Source organism: Palaemon carinicauda, chromosome 6 (genome assembly GCF_036898095.1).
Source record: "Palaemon carinicauda isolate YSFRI2023 chromosome 6, ASM3689809v2, whole genome shotgun sequence".
NCBI lineage: Eukaryota > Metazoa > Arthropoda > Malacostraca > Decapoda > Palaemonidae > Palaemon > Palaemon carinicauda.
The window spans coordinates 116,027,806-116,043,581 of NC_090730.1; the positions used below are offsets into that span (position 1 = coordinate 116,027,806).

A 15,776-nucleotide genomic window follows, 5' to 3' on the forward strand; every position below is an offset into this window, starting at 1 on the left:
CAAGAATTCCATTGGACTAATTTTCTTCAGACTTTGTTGCTAGCTATTCTTTTGCTATTTTTTTGCTCTTCTCAAGCTAGTAATGAGAAAAAAACTCTTCCTTTGCCAGATAGAGGTGTTTAGTTATATCCATAAAACCAAACATTTAAGTAAATTCCATTTAGATTGTTTGTCTTCATGTCGTATTGAGAAAAAATGGATGAGAAATACAAAGCCTTTTAGCTCTTACAAGGTAATATTTTTGATGAGGTTGCTCAGGTATCTTAGCACATGAGCTCAAACGTCGCAATTCCTTGCTGTGTAAAAGAAATCTTCCTAATGTTGGCTCTTTCTTAATGGTTGGTACTTGGAGTTGCCAAACAATCTGTTACCTTTTTTATAAGCCATATAATCTGCAGCTACTTTTATTCCTACATTTTTAGACCAAATAATTATAAGAAGTCAGTTTTACCTGCTCTGGTTGGGAAGTTTCTCCTAGAAAAATAATTTTCGTAAGCTTTACCATTTCATTATGGCATCCTGGTATCTAGATTTTTCTGGGTAACTCGCTTTTCAATATACGTTACTGTATGTAAGGGAAAATGTTTTTTGTGTTCAAATGGCTATAAAATTACAACTCTCCTTTTACTAATATGATACTAATACAGCTCATGACCTAGTCATACATTGCAGAATTAGATTCTTCTTGTCACTCTTTACTTGGAACTGCTTTTTCTTCCTTCAGGCTTTATTTCTTCTAATTCTGGAGTGTCATATGATGCAGCTCTGTCCCACCAAATTTATCTTAAAGTGGATTACTAGAAAGAAATTCTTACTGTATTTAAGGAGGCCCTGCCTATATACCCCACTTTCTAGTAGTTTTTCAGAATACTGTACTCAAGAAGTTTTATAATCTGCCAGCTGGGTCGAGGGAACTGTATGCTTACAGCTTACCGGGAGTAACTGACCTAGTGTTTTCTTTCCCTACAGGAAGGAAGTGTCTGAGATTTTACACAATACACAAAAAAGGCTGCTAAAAGTGTTGGGATTGTATTGAAGATATATTTTTCAGTGACTTTTTTTTATTATGCTGTATCTGTGTGTTTATAAGAAGGATGTTTGTATAGGTTTTATCTATGAATTGGAACTTTGAGTTCGAGATATATCTTTTATTGTCATAATGTACCATTTATAATGGATTTAACTGCTTAAGATTTTTGTAGGGTAGAAATATGATGAAAGTTTACTTGTTTTTGGGGTTTGGTCATTTTTTATATTGTGGTTATGAAAATAGTAAAAATAGATAAAATTTTTGTTTGAATTTCCAGAGACATAGATTCCAACAAAGCTCCTCAATACCATCGAGAAATGTTCCAAGAATTGTGGGATGTGATGATTCAGAGCAAAAGTGGTGATGTATTAGGAGCTCATAAGTGTATTTTAGCTGCAAGATTGGAATATTTCCATTGTATGTTTAGTGCCAGCTGGATTGAGGTAGGTGTCAAAGATTTCAGTTTTTCTGTTGAAATAATTTTTTAAAAATTTACTGTTACAGTATGAATTTTATTCCCAGGAATATTGATCTGGGTGCCTTTGTTAGGTATTTGTATAATTTTTTTTTTCTTTTACCTTTTTTTTTTTCTTAATGTGTGAAAGATTTGCCAACAGGTGAGAATGTGCTTTTTTAAGTAATATTTTTAGTCATACAATTTTAACATTTAGATATTTATGACAGCATTGAATGATCACCAATCCGAATGGCTGACCTCGCTTAGATTTTATAATCCAACCAATTCAGTATGAATTTTTTACAAATCAATATTTGTGTGAGCTTGATGTCTTTCTGTTGTGTTTGATATAGAAACAGTGTTATATAGTGTATTTTATGCCACTAGGTAATTTATGAGTGATCATGTTAATTATTTGAAGTATTCTGGAGTTTGTATTGAGGAGATTTGTACATTCAAGAGATTTATCTCCCAATAGTTCTGACTTTGCTTGGACTGCATGGTTGGATTGTTGAACAAAGTTAGTTATAATTTACAAGCAACCTACAGTATTTTACTTTTGTATTATTGGTTTTGCTGTAATTAGAGATTATTGTGCCTTACATGGTGACTGATTCAACCATGTTGACCAATCTCATTAGACATTTATTCCTACATGTAAATACACATTTCGTGCTTTAGAATAAGGAATGTCCACAGCGAAGCTGGAATGACCTTTGAAATACCTAACATAAAAGTTATGACAGGTGGTGAGCGTTGCCAAGAAGTCCCGCTCACCTGCCTGTTACAGACTCTTAACTTTTGTCTAAGACCGCAACGAATACAGTCATATTATTTCAATCTATCCAAGGCTTTTGATTCTTTATCTTGCTGAAAGGGGATTGCTTGATATGGATGTAATTTATTTTCCATGAAGGGGAGAGGGTGGTCGCTGCTACCGGTTTTATTATGAAAGGGGTTATGTACCCACACTCTCTTCGTACTTATCATGGGGGGTGGGGGGGGACCATGACTTCACAGTTGTTCTTTTATGCTGAGCCCAGGTTGTGGCTTCCCATTCAGTGGAGCTTCAGCTTTGAGGTGAAAGAATAAGGCTTGGTCTTCTTCTGGGTCAGTCTTAGCAATTCCCAAGTTAATCTCAAAGAAGCTTTTTAGCTCCTTCTTTTCTTTATCTAGTAGCCTACACTTGTTGTTGAGACTTCTGTGCATGCACCTCTGGCATGGTCTCTTGAGAAGTATGTGGCAGGTGCTGGGAAAACTTGTATCTGCGCCGGCGCTATTTTCAGGCTTTGTTAGTGAGAGGCATTCCTTTAATGATCGCTGTGTAGCAGTAGTTGCTGGAAGTTCTCCTATTGACGTTCAGACCGCAAAGTTTGACCAAATGTCTCGCATGCAGGCCTTGATGTCTTTTGTTCTGATTTGTATACAAATCTTTTGTCCATTGGGTGGGGAATATGTTTTTAGCCTGAGCTTGAACGGCTAATGAAATCATTAAATGAGGTAGTTAAGCAACAGGTGGTGAGTGAGGTCCAGGACCGCGCTCTCCCACCTGTTTAGAGCTCTTCACTTATGTTTTCAGCCACAATGAGGACAGGCATACTGTTGCGTCGTTAATTGGACTTTATATTTTCTTTTTCTTTCAGGAAATGAATTTTATGAAACAAGTAATTTGTATGTCCAGGAAATCGTTGACTTTACATCTGGTTTTTATTAATCTTTAGATCCACACTTTATCTGTGCTTTTTGCTAGGGGCATAATTGTTCACAATCATCCCTATGTGCTGAGTGTAGATTGTGGGCTCTTATGCTCTGGTCCATTCCTAGAGCTGCCATAATCAGTTCTGGCAAGTTTGGCCATTCATCAAGTTATTGATCAGATTTGTGGGTCTCAGAACTCTAGCTGCCAGTCAGTCAAACATGCTCTTTCTCCTTCCACTTTAGAGTCAGAAAACTTCTTAGCAATCTAGCTATGTCATCACCTCGTTAGGTTGACCTCTTAATGTATGCACTGGTGGGGATTTTCCTACAGAGTCCCAAGGCAGAGGGCATGGCCCTCTTGGAGTCGAAGGCCATTTTTTTTGTCAACCCAGGCTGCTTTTCATCTGTTTTCTGGCTTGACCAGTGGTCAGTAGCAGTGACTGGCTTCAGCAGGTGACAGGGGTTATCAACCTCCGAGTCTCTGGAGAAGTACAAAAGTCTCGTGCTGTTTGGGGGAAGGCGGTGTCCTTCCTGGCACCAGTCAGCAAACAGTAGGTCAACTGGGTGTTAAGAGGACTGAGGATACGTTGGTCTCCCAATTCTCAGAACAATGTAGCTCAGAAGTAGCTTGTTGATGGGGGTATTTTTCTTGCAAAAAAAAAAAAATTAATAAATAAAAAACAGAGAATGGATTTACATATTTCACTAGTCAATTGTTTGTTAAGTTCATTTCACAGCGCACATGTCTGGTGACGTTATATTTTAGGTGGAAGGCAAGTGGTAAATCCAGTGATTTCCTATTGAATTGTTGTCGAGTAATCTTTTTATTCCCATTATCAAAACATTGAGTAATGATACCAAGTATTTCAGTGGTCTGTATCAGTTTTTATGAGTAGTCTACAAAACCATTTAGTGTCTTCTTCTTTGACTGCATCTTTTCCCACATATGTGTGGTCGATGTTTTTGGCCAGCGTTCTCCATCTACCTGTCCCACACTTCATCACTGGTTAATCCCTTTGATTGAAGGTTATCCTTGATACAGTCCATCCACCTTCGCTTTGGTCTCCCTCTCCTTCTCGTTCCCTGTACCTTCATTTCCATCACTCTCCTCCCAATATTCCTCCCAATATACTGTTCATCTCTTCTCATGACATGACCATACCACCTCAGTCCCCTTTCTTGTACCTTATCTGATAGTTCTCTAACTACTGTGGTATCCCTAATTACCTCATTCTGTATCTTATCTCTTCTTGTCATCCTCAGTGGCTGGGTTCTACAGAACTATTTAGTGTAAATCTAAGAAAAGAAGTAATGTGTGTGTGAGTGAGTCTATATCCAAATTGCCTTATTGTTGGAACTAGTCTGGTGGCCCTAGCTTGTACTGCTACCAGTCTATCTATATCCTTATGAATACATGGAGCCCAGAATTGGACTCCGTATTCTAGATGGGGTCTTACTAATGATGTGTACAGCTGTAGTATTATTTATTTATACTTTATTGACTTAATATTAAAAAAAAAAAAAACTTACAAAGGTAAAGATACATCATAAATTGTATACAATAATCTTGCACAAGACAGATTTACTTTAACAGAAATATTATGTCCACAAAAATATATAAACAAACAAACGAATTTCGATTAATAACATAGTAATACCACTCCATATCTATTTATTATCATTAGTTCTTGTAGAAATCCAGGATTTCAAATACATAATTACAAAGTTCTATTGGGTTTCCTTCATTTAACGAGTTTACAATGTCCGAGTAATCAAGGTTAGGATATTTCTGTATTTGAATTGCTTCTGTATGTAACCTATTAGTTTTTGTGCTTTCTCTTCAACTATGCTGTGTGGTGAACTTTAGATACTCTCTGAGACAGACAGACAGTCAGATAGACTATCCTATAACATATTGGTGCTGATGTGATATTCATTACAAAGCTATTTTTAATAATTTAAGCAATTATATAAATGATACACTTTGTATGTCTGCCTAAGCGTAATAAAGTAGCGTGACCTTGAGATCCGCTGATGACTACCAAAGTAAAACAAAAATAATTTATTATTAAAGTGTTTCCAAATTGACAAATAGAATACAAACATGTAACATGCTTTAATAAATCACAAACACAATACTGCAATGTCTAAAGAAATATGAAGACAATAATTAACTAAATGTGAAATACTGTATGAAGCTTTAAAAATGAATTACCCAACATACACACACGACGTATTCGTATGATAACTAATTGTAATGGCTATAAGTGAACTATATGAAAACTATATCCTAAAACATATTGGTGCTGATGTTGTATTCATTATGAGGATATTTTGAATAAGAAATTATATAATGATATGCCTTGTTATTCATATATACAGTACTCATTCTCTGAATACGTAGTGGCACCTTCAGATCAGCTGACCACAACCAGTGGTAAACAAAAAAGAAATTAAGTAATTGTTGATTGTTAATATGCTTCCAAAATAAAAAAATAGAATACAAAAATGCTTTGATAAAGCAATGATAGTCTATGAACCAAGAGAATAAAATAAGGATATACCAAAAAAAATACAGTATTCATTAAATACGACTTAAACAGTTACCGAATCATGACACAGCATAATAAATCTATGAAAACTTCACTTTTTGAGTTTGACATATGTCCAGATTGAGCTACAATGTGTCTCTTGGTCGTAAGTCGACGACTAGCTGTATATAAAATCCAGGATAAGTAATAGTGTTATTTATATAAAATCTAGCTTATCCCAGTGTAGGAAATGATCCCCTTAGTAACCTGATGACGTCTTGTACAGTATAAACCAAACTGCTATTTCCTCGGGAAAAGTAATTCCTCGTTTTGCCATGTACTATCTTCTTGTGGGGACCATGGCTTGTCAGCCTATTCATCCCTCTGATAGACAGATATGAGGTTGTTAGTCATCTTTCCAGGGAAGAAAAAGAACCAAGCAGTTCTGTTCTAGAGGGACTTCCAACTCACCAATCAGCGAGTCTTCCTACTTGAAAGACGAAAGGGTTTGTCTGTTAGTGAATTCAGGTCATAGTTAAAAATTAAAATTCTTTTTTGTATGTGTGTTTTTAGGTTTACAATGTTTGCTGTCATAATTAATCTGTAATATTTGTAGTAATGGGTAACAGCATCTCTTCTGTCTACTTTTCTATGCTCTTACTATATTATACATTTTTGAGCAAACCTTTTTCCACTTCCTTATTTGAAATTGGTCTTTTAGAACATGGGTTTCTTTTCCAACCTATCAGATTCACCAAGTTGATATTTCCTTGTAAACTTGTGCTCCCTTTAATGTTAGTTGGACCTTTTACTCTTAATTTAATGTGCAATATTCATGATTTTCTCAAGAATTTATATAGTGCAACATTTTTGCTCATTTGTAGAAGATAAAACTAGTTTCTTATTATTACAGGCTTTATCATCGAAGTCCCTGAGTATGCCTCTTCCAACTAGCATTCTGGCAATTCTCTTGGATTATTTGTATGAGGATGATTGTCCCAAACTCCAACATTCTAAAGATGTAGAGTTCCTCTGTAATGTTCTCATCGTAGCCGACCAGTTTCTCATATCAAGATTGAGAGAAATCTGCGAGGTAGCCATAGTAGGGATGTTAACATTGAAGAATGCAGGGGAGCTTCTAGAATTTGCTGTTAACTACAATTCTGACCAGCTAAAGGTTACAGCTATGCAGTTCATTTCACTCAATCTTGCTGCTATGCTGGAGAATGGGTATGTATTATATTGTGGTGATTTCTTTAGTGTTAATATTAAGTTGTTCCGTAACTGGAATACAAATCACGCTATTTAATAGGGGTTTTACTTTCGGCGTAGCTGAAATGAACCCCCCCCCCCCCTCACACACACCTGTGCTTAAACTCACTTTGCTCTCAGCTCGGATGGTAGTCGGACGTGTCCACTGTCATCCTCGCCGCTCATTGGCAGCCATTCATATCGGCGGTCGAGACCGACCCTCACGCCCTTTGTCCTTCCTGTAGAGGTCAACGGTGTGATAGAGATAACAAGTGTAGTGAGTGTAGGAAATGGTCTACCTCCCAGTGGGAGAGGTTTTCGCGGAGACTGAAGAAGTCCAAACGGGATATTTCTCCTTCGAAGGTTTCTTTGAAAGGAGAAAAACCCAAGGCCTCTTCTTGCATTGCTCAAACCTCCTCCGAAGCTCCCTTCAGTTGGTTTCTTTCGAGAGACCGCCGAGTGGTAGCGTAGACCGTCGTACTGTTTTCCAAACTTGGGGTTCGAGAGGTGGCTTTGCTTACCCTAGCGAAGCAACTCCACCTCTCCCCCCGGGAAAGGATTTATCACTAATCCCTTTATTTCAGCTTTGGTCTTTCTTGGGGCTCGAGGGTTCGCCCTCCAAGGAAGTCTTACTTGACTACATCCGATTGGGTGCCGCTGACAAGCAATCGCTGCCTCCGGCAGAAGTTGATCCTCTGTCGATTGTCGACGTTGTGGTGTCAGAGGTATCCAATGTGGTATCACCCATCACCTCTGCCTCTTCAAACCCTACAGTAGCTGACGGCTTAGTTTTTCCCGTTCCTGTTCAACCAACGAGGGAGAAACTAAGTGCAACAGTCTCTCCTGCTGGTGTTTCTCCTCCTCGGGGGAGTTCACTTACAGAGACTCCTCTTCGGAGGACTGCAGAAGGTCAACATGCTGATCCAACGACCCCCAGAGGGCGTATTCGTCGCAAGGCTCGCCTTCCTCTTCGTCAGAGAGGCTTTCCTTCACCTGCGGTGAGGAAGCGCCTCTTTGATTCTACATCTTCGTTGCAGTCCCCCGCAGAGGAGGCTCGTCATCGGTCACCGACTGTTCCTGCTTTGGTCCTGGACCTTTCTGCGGATCGTTCGCGATCCCCTTCGGTGGAAAGTCGTCCTTTCAAAGGACACGTCAACCTTCCACTCGTCAGACCTGCCGACCTGCCGTCGCCTTTCCTGGATGCTGATGCGCGCTACGCGCCAACGAAACCTGACCTCCACGCTCGTCAGGCCTCGTCATCTAACCCTAATACAGGGCATCAAGGGTATGTGTTGGCGCACATACTTCCCATACGCCCATCCTCTCATGCAGTTGCGCGGCATCATTCTGACGCACGCCCACGAGCAGCACAGGCTTCAACTGCGCGCCCGCTGGCCAGGGGTATCTCTCCTGCGCGCGCTCTCCCTACGACTTCTTCAGGGACACGCGAGCGCTCGCCCGCTTGCCCGCGCACTCACGCTCTGATCCTGCTCGCCCATGCGCGCGCTAACAGTCTCCCGCGCGCGCTTCTGTGCGCCCACAGTCTCCCGCGCGCTCCTGTGCGTTATCAGTCTCCCATGCACGCTCCCGCAGTCTCCTGCACGCGCGCCCGCACGCACACCAGCAGTCCCCCGCGCGCGATTCCTGGTATTCTCCATCGCGCGAGCACCATTACGCGCGAGCATCAATATCCTCCCGCGCGCGAGACTGCTGAACAACGCACGGCAAGGTCGCCATCACCTCATTCCCCTCCCCGCAAACGCATAACAGCGCGTATTGTGGCGGAAGGGAAACATCCAGAGGGGTCCTGGATCCCTAAGCCTTTCCAGGTAAACCCACCTATGAGAACTCCTCCCAGGGATCCTTCTATCCCTCTCCCTTCAAATGGGGTGTGTGATAGCGTGTCTGTCAGCCAACAGCCTTGGTTCGGTGCACTAATCAGAGCAGTGACACAGGCGTTCAAGCTTGTTTTCTCTGAATTAGCTCACAGATCCTTGGCTGTCTCGACCCCTTTGAAGAGAAAAAGAGTAGTTCCGGACGTGGTAACTTCTCCAAGGGCTAAATTGACTTCACGCAAGCCTTCGAGGCAAGTTCCTTCTTTCCCCCAGACTATCTCCTTCCCTGTCGGACGAGGACTTCCCGTCCTCAGGGGAATCATGTGAGGTGAGACTTTCCCCCATCACACCAATGAGGGAAGCCTCTCCTCGTGCTGAGAAGTCTTCTCAAGTGGGGGCTGGAAGGAACTTGCCATCTTCAATTGTGGAGTCCTACATCCTTCCCAGGAAGGAATCTAAGGACTCGAAGACATTAAGTCCTCTACAAGAACCAGGGCGGAGCCAACCAGTCACTCGGAGAACGTCCACGACTCTCCCCCAAGAAGAGCCTTTGGGGACAGGAGACTTAGCTGCAAGTCCAACGTCAGGAGGAGAGTAGCAAGAGTCAGAACATGGGTTTTGGCAAGTTCTAACTCTAATGAGGGCTCTCAATGGGTTTTCCGACCCAGAGATCCCTCCTCGAGAGGGCAAGGACACGGTCTTGGACTGTGTATTCGGTACTCAGAAATCCTCTAAGCCCTGTGCAGCTCTGCCCTGGTTTCAGGGGGTTAAGAGTACCAGAGACAAGATCGCTGTACAGCTCTCCGAGATGTCCTCCTCCAACCGTTCCAGTGCCACCAACAAACTCCTTCCACTTCCTCCCATACAGCAGAGGAGGTACTTTGAGATCTTGGAGGAGCCTTGTTTAGCTCTTCCTCTCCACCACTCGTTGGAAGAGCTTACCAGGGGAGTCCCTCTTGAGAGACTCTCCAACCGGCAGGTCTTGTTCTCGGCAACCGAGATCCTTAACCAGGAGAAGGTTGCGAAGTGTGCTATGGAAGCCACTTCGTGGCTCGACATCTGGTTAGGGACCTTAGGTATCCTGATACGCTCTGAGGATTTCTCCAAAGAACATACCAGGAAAGCTATGGAGACGTTCCTTCTTTCAGGCACTTGCATGATCGAGTATCTGGCCCACCATGTCTTGAACTTATGGGCAAACACCATCCTGAAACGTCGGGATGCGGTGGCTGAGAGATTCCATCAGAAGGTCCCTAGCACCGAGATCAATAGGCAATCTAAGCCCTATAAGCCTCCAGCACCCCAGCAGTCCCGTCCAACCAAGACCGCTAAACCATCGACAGCAGCGAAGACCGTGGTGTCTAAGCCCTTTCCTGTCCAGGATAAGAAAGGCATAAAGTCCTCCAGGGGAGGCAAGAATCCTAGAGGTAGCAGCCGAGGGAGCAAACACTAGGATTGGCAGTCCCCCTGCATGTCCACCAGTGGGGGGATGCCTACAAAGTTGCTCAGACAGGTGGAAGCAACTCGGGGCCGATTCCTGGACGATTTCCGTAATCAGTCAGGGATATAGCGTCCTGTTCACATCTCTACCTCCCCTGATGATGAATCCAGAGTCATTGAGCTCCCTTGCCATGGGATATGCAAGGGGGAAAGCCCTTTCGGGCAGAAGTCCAGACCCTGTTGAAGAAGGGCGCTCTCCAAGAGGTCCTCGACGAGTCTCCAGGCTTCTTCAGTCGACTCTTTCTTGTAAAGAAGGCGTCTGGGGGCTGGAGACCAGTCATCGACCTCTCAGCTCTGAACAAGTTTGTCAAATAAACTCCGTTCAGCATGGAGACGGCAGACACCGTCAGACTAGCAGTGAGACCGCAAGACTTCATGTGTACACTGGACCTAAAGGACGTGTACTTCCAGATCCTAGTCCATCCGTCTTCAAGGAAGTACTAAAGATTCAGCCTAGACAACAAAAACTACTAGTTCAAAGTGCTGTGCTTCGGTCTCTCCACAGCACCACAGGTTTTTACCAGAGTGTTCACCCTAATATCTTCATGGGCACACAGGATTGGCATCCGTCTCCTCCGTTATCTGGACTAGTGGTTAATCCTAGTAGACTCGGTGTCATCCCTTCTTCAACACCGGGACAAACTTCTGAAACTTTGCCAAGATCTGGGGATCATGGTAAATCTCGAGAAGTCCTCACTGCTTCCCACTCAAAGACTGGTATATCTAGGCATGATTATAGACACCAATCTCCACAAAGCCTTCCCACCAGACGACAGGATAGCAAGGCTGAGGAAGGTCGCAAGTCCTTTTCTCAGACGAGAAAAACTTCCACCCCAATCGGGGTTACGTCTCCTCGGTCACCTTTCATCGCTGGCTTGTCTAGTTCCCGACGGTCGCCTCAGGATGAGATCCCTCCAGTGGCGACTCAAGTCCCAGTGGAATCAAGGTTACGATTCCCCGGACGTCCAGATCCCTATGGGACCTGCGGAACTGACGGACCTCCAGTGGTGGGTGGCAGGCGAGAACCTACGAAAAGGAGTGGATCTTCTCGTCCTCCCCCCGGATTTGATGCCGTTTTCGGACGCTTCAAAGAAAGGGTGGGGAGCCCACGTGCTGCACCACACGACCTCAGGCCTTTGGTCAGAGTTAGAAAAGTATCTACATATAAATCTCCTAGAGATGAAGGTCGTCGTCCTGGCCCTTCAACAGTTCCAACAGTACCTGGCAAGTCACTCTGTGGTGGTGGTGAGCGACAGGACCACAGTAGTGGCCTACATCAACAAACAAGGAGGTACTTTTTCGCAGCAGCTATCCCATCTAGCAGTAGAGATACTGAGATGGGCCGAAATCCACTCGATACCACTATCAGCACGCTTCATTCCAGGCAAAAGGAATGTGCTCGCTGACAATCTTAGTAGAGCGTCTCAGATAGTGAGTACCGAGTGGTCTTTGGATCATCAAGTAGCCAACAAAGTCCTGACTTTGTGGGGTTCTCCGACTGTTGATCTTTTCGCAACGGGCCTGAACTTCAGGCTCCCGCTGTACTGCTCCCCAGTCCCAGACCCCAAGGCTCTCTGGCAAGATGCTTTCCAACAACGGCGGGACAACATCGATGTTTACGCCTTTCCCCCGTTCTGTCTGATGAAGAGGGTGCTCAATAAGACCAGAACATCGGTCAATCTTTCAATGACCCTCATAGCTCCGCTATGGCATCACGTGGAATGGTTCCCGGACCTTCTGCAACTCCTAGCGGAGCTACCAAGAGAACTCCCTCCACGACACAATCCGCTCAAACAACCACATGCCAACATCTTCCACAAAGTTGTAGCTTCACTACGACTTCATGCCTGGAGACTATCCAGCATCTCCTCTCTGAGAGAGGATTTTCGCAACAAGTTGCAATCAGGATGTCTGGACACCTGTGAAAGTCATCTGCAGCAGTCTACCACGCAAAGTGGAAAGTCTTTTGTGGTTGGTGTCGTGGAAGGGGTATCTCTCCACTCGATGCCACTATTCCAACAATTCAGTCTCGGCAGTGAAAGACTATCGCTCAGCCTTAAGTCTAGCTTTCAGGCTGAAAGGAATGGACGTTTCTTCATCGCTAGAACTTCCTCTACTCGTACGTAGTTATGAACTTACCTGCCCTTAGTTTGAAGTGAGACCTCCCCCATGGAACATGGTTGGAGTTCTCAGGTCTCTTAAGAGACCTCCCTATGAACCATTACGCCAGGCATCAGAACGACACCTAACCTGGGAGACGGTGTTCCTGTTAGCTTTGGCCTCGGCCAAGCGAGTCAGCGAACTTCATGGTCTCTCGTATGACATCGCCCATTCAAGTGGATGGAGGGAGGTAACGTTCAGCTTCGTCCCTGAGTTTATTGCTAAGACTCAGAATCCTGGAGTGGCGGATCCTCGATTCGACTCCTTCCGGATTTCTAGTCTCCGTTCTGTAACAGATGACCCAGACCATCTCTTACTTTGCCCAGTAAGGAGTTTGAGGCTATACCTCAAAAGAACAGCTGCAGTCCGTCCTCTTGTGCCAGCACTATTCGTCAGCACAGGAAGGACTAAGAGGAGGGTCACTAAGAACACCATCTCTGCATGGATTCGTAGGGTCATTGATCTGTCCTTGAATCCAGATCCTCCTCCGTCACGTCGCCCTAGTGCACATGATGTCAGGGGCATAGCTACGTCCCTGGACTTCAAAAGAAATTTCTCTGTGAAGCAGGTTCTTCAAGCGGGGTTGTGGAAGCGTCAAACAACGTTCACAGCCCACTACCTGCAAGACGTGACCCACAGGAGGCTCGATACGTTCTCTATCGGCATTGTGGTGGCTGCACAACAGCTGGTTTAAAACCTCAAGCTCCTTATTGGACAAGTAGCAGAAGGTTGAGGGCATTGTTACCCGGTTTTTAGTCTGCATGAATGAAAAGGTTTGACTGGCTCCTATTCTTTGCTTCATCCTCCCCTCTCTTGGGGAAAGCAGCATCCTTGGTTCTCTGCATAGCTGACCTCAAACCACTGCAGGTAAATCATGCTCCCTTGTGTTCCTAGTATTAAGTTAATACTGTTACGTCCCCATACCCTGATGAGGTGGTATTGGGAAAGTCCTAGTCTACAAGTTTCCATCTAAAGAACTTCAAAACAACTTCCTAGGACGAGTCACACTTCTTCATACCTTCACACACAGCTTGCGTAGGCTGAAGTCCTTGCGTAGCAATGTTCTAGCGAGGTGCAGGGCTCCTTATTTCTTGGGTGCTTACACACTCAAATAACGAGCCCCCGGGCAAAGCCAAAAAGCCAGAACTGGCCGGGACGTCCACCCTTCCTAATGGGTGAATCACTTCTATTAAATAGCATGGTTTGTATTCCAATTACGGAACAAATGACAAATTCGTAGATAATTTGTATTTTTCCCAACTATACAAACCTTAGCTATTTAACCAAACTTGCCCGCCAGCCCTATCCCCCTTGAAGTCCTACCTCCAAGCAAAGTGAGTTCAAGCACAGGTGTGGTTGGGGGGCGGGTTAGCAAGCTACCCTCTCCTACCCCCGCTAACTAGCGGTTTGGGTAATAAACCCTCGTTAAATTTTAATGGCTCGTCATTTCAGCTACGCCGAAAGTAATACCCCTATTAAATAGCTAAGGTTTGTATAGTTACGAAAAATACAAATTATCTACGAATTTGTCATTTTTGAGATTTTTGCATGCTTCATCCAAAAATAATTTTTAGAAATATATTTTATGTTGAGAAAAAATTTCTTGGTCTGCAAACTTTACGCTCCTTCATCTTCATAAGTAACACTTGAGGATCCTGAAACACTTTTTGTATACATATTTTTTAAAAGTAAGCCATTTTCCACTAGTAGAGGTTTCTCAATGAAACAAAATCTTTTACCAGAAGAACCAAGATTCAGCCATTTTGCCAAACATGTTTACTTCAGCCTCACCTCTGTATAGGTACAGTACATGCATAAGCTGCCTCTTACTTGCATCATGCATGCTTTCTTGCACTTTTTGTGTAGTAGGCTTCTTGCATTCTAGCATCCCTTTCACTACATCCAGCTAACATTATCTTGATTTCTTTCCCATTCCTCCATACAAAAACAAATTTATCACACTTACCGCCTACCTATTGTCCTCTATTGTTGTCATGTGACTAAATCTCTTCAAAACACTTTAATTTTTAACCTTGGCTATTTTATTACCACATTTTTGTAAAAAATTATTACTTGCTTTTTTCAACCTTTGCAATTTACTATGTACTGTACTAGATTGAGAAAATGAATTTTGTTATTTCAGAGAACCAACTCCCATTTAGTAGAGGAACTTGATAAGGAACCTAAAAATGGTCCTGTGTGCCTCAGTTCTCCGAAAAGGCTCTCACCATCTTTCACTCAAAGAAAATATCCATAAATCCCTTCAATAAAGAAGTGTTTGCTTGACGTTCATCGTATAAACTCTATCTTCCTTCTTCCATTTCTGTAGATGCTATTCTTCTCTTCCAAACCTTTTGTATAGGTCTCACTACCTTGCTTGTTTCATCTGTTGTGACCTTTGTCATCTACTTTCATCCTGGCATCACCTGTTGATATTACTCTCAAGCACATCATAATCATCATCAGCCATTACTAGTCGCAACGGGTTTGTCCTGTTTACCCCCTATACGTTAAGGCGCCAATCGCGATCAAATCAACACGCAAATCCTCTGCGTGTATGGCCTGCTTTAATCAATGGCTTGTCGAAAGATATTTGTTGGTTTTGGGGGTTCATGAGTTGACTGAAAAAAGGGACCAATATTTAGCATTTTTTTTTATCATTATTGTGGTCAATGTTACCTATCCCTTGCAAAGATTAAAGGATACCCGTATTGGCATGCACTGCCATATGATCCCAATACTTCACTAAAAGGGCAGGGTAATTATAAGCAAAGAAAATGGGAAATTTTTAGTTTTAGGTAGACATTTGCATTTAACCAGCTTGGAAAGAGAAATAATGTGAATACTATGTAACTATAGAAATATGTACAGTAATTTTTTTCTGTTAAATTCTGGTCTTTTTTTTATTATGTTTTATTTTTTTACTGAAGACTTAAGTCTTTTTTTATGGTTAGTATTACAATAAAGAGAGCATCCCAATATATAAAAGATTCTATGAAGGAAATAACAATGATCAATCGATGAGGTAAATAATAGGGAAACATAGATGAGACTATTGTGAACCAACTCAATGAAAAATAATTTGCACAGTTTCAAACTTGTGGAGTTCCCAATGTTAAAAGATACAATAAGCAGGATTAATCTGTAATCTGTTCACTGAAGGTAAACTTTAGATCAGTGTGTGGGATTGGGGCTCACAAAAGAAAAAACAAGAGTTTTTATAGTTAACTGCATACCTAGTACTACTTGATGATGGTTCAATTTGGGAAGATTGGAATTGTGAACATTTTTACTGCTTGCACAGTGAGCTAATT

The 15,776-nt window shown here is 42.7% G+C and overlaps 1 protein-coding gene across 1 annotated transcript in view; it reads left to right on the plus strand.

The window, feature by feature from the left end:
• LOC137642628 (inhibitor of Bruton tyrosine kinase) overlaps positions 1 to 15,776 on the plus strand; it is a 176,977-nt gene that overhangs the window by 62,519 nt on the left and 98,682 nt on the right. Inside the window, exons 8-9 of the mRNA XM_068375345.1 lie at positions 1,308 to 1,473; positions 6,630 to 6,946. Of these exons, the coding sequence (XP_068231446.1) occupies positions 1,308 to 1,473; positions 6,630 to 6,946 (483 nt within the window). The remainder of the gene's footprint in view (positions 1 to 1,307; positions 1,474 to 6,629; positions 6,947 to 15,776) is intronic.